Here is a 5,937-nt window from a genome sequence, read left to right as displayed (position 1 = left end):
TTACCTGTCGACAAAGGACGATATCAGAGGCTTTTTGGGAGACTTATTTACTTATCTCACACCAGACCAGACATAAGTTTTTCAGTAAGTATAGTAAGTCAATTCATGAACTGTCCTACTGAGGAACATATGGGAGCTGTCAACCGTATCTTAAGATACTTAAAGATGACACCTGGGAAAGGATTATTATTCAAAAAGAATGATAATCATAAGGTAGAAGTCTTTACTGACGTTGACTGGGCAGGAGATATATCCACCCGACGATCAACCTCTGGGTATTGCTCGTATGTATGCGGCAATCTAGTGACATGGAGAAGTAAGAAGCAATCAGTGATATCTCGGAGTAGTGCAGAAGCAGAATACAGAGCACTGGCGCTTGGTATCTGTGAAGAAATGTGGATCAAAAGATTTCTCAAAGAGCTTGAAATTATGGGAGAAAATTCTATCAAGATGTTCGGTGACAATCAAGCTGCAATCAATATTAGAAACTTCATTTCAGAAAATGTGGGCAATGAAATCATTATCATCATGACCGAACGAAACACATTGAGATTGATTGAAACTTCATTTCAGAAAAGGTGGGCAATGAAATCATTGAAGTGGTCTATACTCCTTCTAGAGACCAAATCGCTGACATTCTCACTAAGGCTCTCCCTAAATCCAGTTTTGATGAGCTAACCAACAAGTTGGGCATGTACATTCTGTACAACCCACCTTGAGGGGGAGTGTGGAATTACGCTCATTATTATTTACGTTATTTTATATAGTAATTGCTATATTTTGTCATGGTATAAAAAGGGTAATTCCTTAATTATAGATATTTATATTTATTCCATAATTATAGGAATTACTTAATTGTATCAAGATTTCTTTCCTCTTTTTATCTCTTGTACTCGCCTATTTATAAGCGAATTATCTGCGAATTATCTATGTATTCAGTGAGTAAAAAGGTTATTCAAAATTTTACACTATTCTAACAAAAGAAACAAGATATATTATATGTCCAAACCAGGAAACCCATGCCTTAAACCAATAATCAGACATGGTGTAACTAAAACCACAATAATTACAATCTTTTTTGAAAATGATGATAATTCTCTATATTGAGAGCTTTTCAAAGAAAAAAATGAATTTCCCACGCTTCAAAAGATACCTTGCATATAGGGCGCTGAGGATCCCTAAGGTTGACAAGCAAGTTATCACTCTTCAAATCAAAATGTACAATATTCTTTCCATGTAGGTACTCCATCCCAAATGCCACATCCATTGCAATTAAAAGGCATTTCCAAGGATCAAGTGTCCTGCATAAAAAATATATATATATTAGCATTTCTATCTAAATCATGTCGAGCACTAAGAAAAAAAATCACTTTTTCAACAAAGAAAATAAAAGTATGTAAAAAAAAGGCATACTTATCATTCCTCTGAAGGACACTTCGTAAAGAACCATTAACCATATATTCAGTAACTGTTGCAAAAGATCCACCCGGTCCATCGATTACAACACCATAAAACGCCAAAACATTGGGGTGGTGCAAGTCAGCAAGTTTGCTAGCTTCATTCCAAAAGTCGGTCCTCTGCAAATATGAAAGACATTGATACACAATCAAAATTACATGAAGGGATGACAACAAAAGAGAGAGAATCCTTTGCTATGAGAACGAACCATCTTATCTTGCTCAGAAGGTTTTCCAGCAAAACATCGGTCATTAATTCTTTTTATTGCAACATCAGACCCTCTCCATTTTCCATGATACACTGTTCCAAAGGTTCCAGAACCCAGTTCTCGCAGCTCTTCAAGATCACTTTGCTTTATTATCTGAGAAGGTAAAGGACCAAAAAGTAAATTAATAAAATATAGAAATTAAAAAATTGAACATAGTAAGCAGACAAATATACTGCTCTCGAACCTGTAATCTCCCGATATGATTTGCCATCTGCAAGCCCATATGCAGTTTATCTGGTTGTCTAGTCTTGATGTCCTGAAACGCAACATACTTGAGACACTAGAATACAACAAAGATAAAAACAGAGAATGGGGATCATTGCTTCACCTCAATTTTCTGATCATTTAGGATAGCTACAGTTTGTGAATTAGAGTCATCTTCACTTAACCCACACCCTTTATGAAATGATGGGCTTATTTCCATAGGACCACTTGAAGATATTACAGACAAAGGTGGTATGGAAGACTGAAGCACTGATTCCACAACTTGCTCGGCAAGATCATGCAGATCTTGATTTATGTAATCTGAAAAAGTGTCTAAAATTCAAATGAAAAATAATAATAGTAAAAATTTACTATCATCACATTCATCATCAATGAAAATATCTGAAATGCTGATAGTTATATCATAAGAACAACTTAAAGAAGTGAAGAAGCGCCAACCTTTTATATCTACAAATGTATCAGGACATGATTCCTTGAGCAGCCAATCAACAGGAGATTGAAGATGACCTTCTTCTAATAGCACGGCTATATCAGGACTCTGTGCCTTTGGCAAATCATTCTCGCTACAAGTATGGTGGCATTGAAACGGTTGGCTCATTTCCATAGGCATGTTAAAAGGCAACTCAGATACAGTTGGAGAAGATTGAAGCACTAATTCCCCAACCTGTTCAGCAAGATCATGCAGATTTTGATCTATATAATCTGCCCCATGGTCTACGAACAAATGAAAGAAAAAGGCATTATGATTATATTCATAATTAATGAAAATATTGGAGTGCAGATAGTTGAGTCATAAAAACTACTTAAAAGGAGTGAAGCAGCAACCTTCTGTACCTATTACAGGATCAGGACGTGCTTCCTTGATCAGCCAGTCTACAGGAGGGTGAAGAGCATCTTCTTCTAATAGGACTGCTAAATCAGGACTTTGTCCTTTTGGCAAGCGGTTCTCACTAGAACTATCTCCAGAAATAGCAGGTTCTCTGGTAGAAACTATGGCTGGACTTGGAAGATACTCATTCATGCGGCCAAGAATTTCCTGAGGACCTTCATTGTCCAAGAGTAAACCTGGGGCAAAGGTCTCCTGAAGTTGTACCCCTTGTCCTGGTACTATTAAACTGGACAATTGAAATGGAGCATTGCATCTTTGGGAGGCAGACATGCCATCAAAAAAGTTTTGAAATTGAAAAACTTCATCTTTCCAACCCCTACTTGTTTCTTCGTGAACGGCATTGGCGTAAGCAGTATCAGTAAAATATGGAGACATTCTATGATTTCGTTGACTGGACAGAAGAGGATTAGCCCCTCTTTCAAAATTCTGTGTGTCAAACACACTACTCCCGGTCCTGGTTGATGCCTGAAAAGTATTAGCAAGTTCAGAAGTGTGTAATTCCATCATGGTAGACAACAATGGATTAATTAGACCCAAATAATTTTCCTCAGGCAGAAGCCCAGTGCTGATTAAGGCATTGCTTGAAGGTAGTTTACTTCCACCACAGTGAAGTCTCGCTGTATCGTTGTCCTCTCCAACCAATAAAGAGCTTTGAGGATGGATCTCCCTTGAGATGCCAGTGTTCAAAACCACTGGATTGATTGGTTTGATATATATATCCTCGAGACCAACTGTAGAATTCATTAAGGTATTGCTTGTACCTAAGGCATCTGCACCATTCTTTAATCCGAATGCATTATTGTCTCCAACCGCTGACAAATTTTCTTGGATGCCAACATCAGGCACAAATTTTGGTTTCAATTGGTCGTTAGACCTTAAAATATCAAAGGTATTCACATTAGGAGCTTCCATCATCCCGTTAACTTGTTTAACATAGCCTTGAGCAATGCTATGAGGTTCCGGAACAGTGTAACCGGTATTACTGATTGGAGAAGAATCTTTGCTACATTGGTTGCCGCTTCCTGCTTGCATATCTGGAAAAAATGGTGCTGCTGTTCCAGCAAGCAATTGTTGCTGCTGCAAAGAATCATCAAGATGTGGTTGGGGAGGCTTGACCGACACTCCATTAGTTGATGGGCCGGTGCTTGATAAACCTATTGTACCAAAAGGTTGGAAAACCTTATTGTAATTAACACTATCAGTGAGAAGAAAATTCTGTTGCAGCAAAGAATCCTCATGAAAAGTTTGTGGAGGACTGAAAAAGGCACCATTAGATCCGTGAACACTGGTTGATAAGGTAAAGTTAACAGCTGGATGAATCTTAGCAGCATGAAAATTATCCCTCTGCAATACTTGATTTTGTTGCAGCTGGAAAGAACCCTGAGGATGAGATTGTGGAGAACTTACAAACACTCCATAAGAGGCATGCATGTCTCCAGACAAGTCCGGAGAACTCAATGGCTGCTTTAGTTTCGCATGGTCAATTTTTTCAGCAGACTGACCAAAAATTGGCGCCCTGTCTAGTACTGAATCAGGGACTTTCTTAACTCCATGAATCCCACATTGACCGGGGTTTATAGCATGTTCAACTTTAGATTGATGACCCTGCAGCTTTGCTATATCCTCAGAATGATAATTATGGACTATAGGATTGTCATTTGACTCATGAACCCCAGAAACATTACCTAGCTCATTGACCAGCCTATCCGAATGCACATGAGGCAAAGCTTTCTGGCACATCTGACAATCTTCAAATCTTAACACTGGCCCCTGAGCCAATGGAGAAACTAGATGCAATCCATATGGTGCAATACTTGGTGGCTGCAAATGAGAAGGTTGCAGAGGTGGCAACTGGGAAAGAGGCTGCTGTAACACCTTATAACTAGGATCAGACACAGGCTGAGCAAACTTTCCACTCAATCGATCTTCCTCTGGAAAATAATCCACCTTTCCTTGAACTGGTTTCACACTTCCAACCTGGACAGGCATTGACGAAGGGTAAATAGGCATAGAAGGAAGATAGGTGTGTGGAGGAATAGAAACTACATTTATCATTTGAGGAGCAGCGGCCATATTCAGAGAATGTGAAGGCGTGCAATGAGCCTGACGGGGATCCACAAAAGCCTGTGAGCCATAAGGTGCCACATGAGGTGGATTCAAGGACTCTGTAACAACCACCGCCTGACCAAAGACCGTAGAACTGGCCGGAAAACATTGAGCCTCCTGAAGCGGTACTGAAGTAGCAGCTCCCGCAAAAGCCAATCTTGATGGGTCATAAGAAGCTGAGGCCCCCGCAGTCGGAGAGAAAATAGCAGGGGAAGAAACTTCATTGTTGGATCCATCAAAGCCAGCATCCGAGTTCTGAGTGGAGCAGGTGCTCGCCATACTACTTTTTGGGCGAATCTCGGAAGCACGGATGCCAGCGTCAGCGGCAGAATCGCCATTAACAGCCTCAACATACCTTTTCACGCTGTCGTAGGGACCGATACGAGCGGAACCAGAGGAGAAGTTATCAGTCAATGCAGAAGCAACTTCGGCTTGGGAAAAGAGGAAGACGCGAAGTTTGGCGGATCCATCGGTAGAGACCTGTGTGAGCTTGTCGTACTCGTCCATCATATTATCGAGGTCATCCGCTGAGGAGACAGAGACGAGAGCGTCGAGGTCTTCGTCGGGAAGCTGGTAACGAATAGCAACGGGAGCGCCATAGGCATCGGCCATTTTTCGGCATAGTTCAGGAAGGGTCGTATCTCTCCGTACAGTTATGATTCGAGTCTGGCCACCGGCGTATCGAAGCGTCCCATCGCTGGGACGAGGGAGGATCTTCCCGCCGAAGCTGCACAGGAGCTTGACCTTACGGGCGGCTGGTTGATCGTCGGCGGATTCATCAGCGGCGGAGGAATCGCCAGCATTAGAGACGGAAGATGACTGGAAGGGAGCGGAAGGACGAGCTGTGGAAGGAAATTGGTTAGGGTTTAAAGGGACAGGGTCTTTGGGGACGGAATTCTGGTCGATGGCCATTCGAGGCTAGGGTTTTTAGCGGTGGCAGAAACGAGTAGACCAAAAAAAAAAAAAAAAAGCCCAGGGGGGAGGGGGGGGG

The 5,937-nt window shown here is 41.3% G+C and overlaps 1 protein-coding gene across 4 annotated transcripts in view; it reads right to left on the bottom strand.

Moving 5' to 3' along the window:
* The window catches only part of LOC110020120, a 20,061-nt gene extending 14,134 nt beyond the window's left edge, over nt 1-5,927 (bottom strand). Inside the window, exons 1-8 of one of the 4 annotated variants that reach the window (XM_020718110.1) lie at nt 4,887-5,927; nt 2,777-4,817; nt 2,390-2,665; nt 2,055-2,263; nt 1,911-1,982; nt 1,667-1,819; nt 1,414-1,577; nt 1,154-1,301 (exon numbers count right to left, since the gene is read on the bottom strand). In XM_020718110.1, the coding sequence (XP_020573769.1) occupies nt 1,154-1,301; nt 1,414-1,577; nt 1,667-1,819; nt 1,911-1,982; nt 2,055-2,263; nt 2,390-2,665; nt 2,777-4,817; nt 4,887-5,858 (4,035 nt within the window). In that variant the 5' untranslated portion in view covers nt 5,859-5,927. Of the gene's footprint in view, nt 1-1,153; nt 1,302-1,413; nt 1,578-1,666; nt 1,820-1,910; nt 1,983-2,054; nt 2,264-2,389; nt 2,666-2,776 lie in introns of all 4 variants that reach the window. The other 3 variants (XM_020718107.1, XM_020718109.1, XM_020718108.1) reach the window with 3 other exon arrangements.
* Between the last annotated feature and the right edge of the window lie 10 nt (nt 5,928-5,937).

The sequence above is a fragment of the Phalaenopsis equestris genome, unplaced genomic scaffold (assembly GCF_001263595.1).
Source record: "Phalaenopsis equestris unplaced genomic scaffold, ASM126359v1 Scaffold000092, whole genome shotgun sequence".
In the NCBI taxonomy this organism is placed as follows: Eukaryota; Viridiplantae; Streptophyta; class Magnoliopsida; order Asparagales; family Orchidaceae; genus Phalaenopsis; species Phalaenopsis equestris.
Note: the sequence above shows the minus strand (reverse complement) of the source record. Positions and strands in the feature narration are given on the sequence as shown.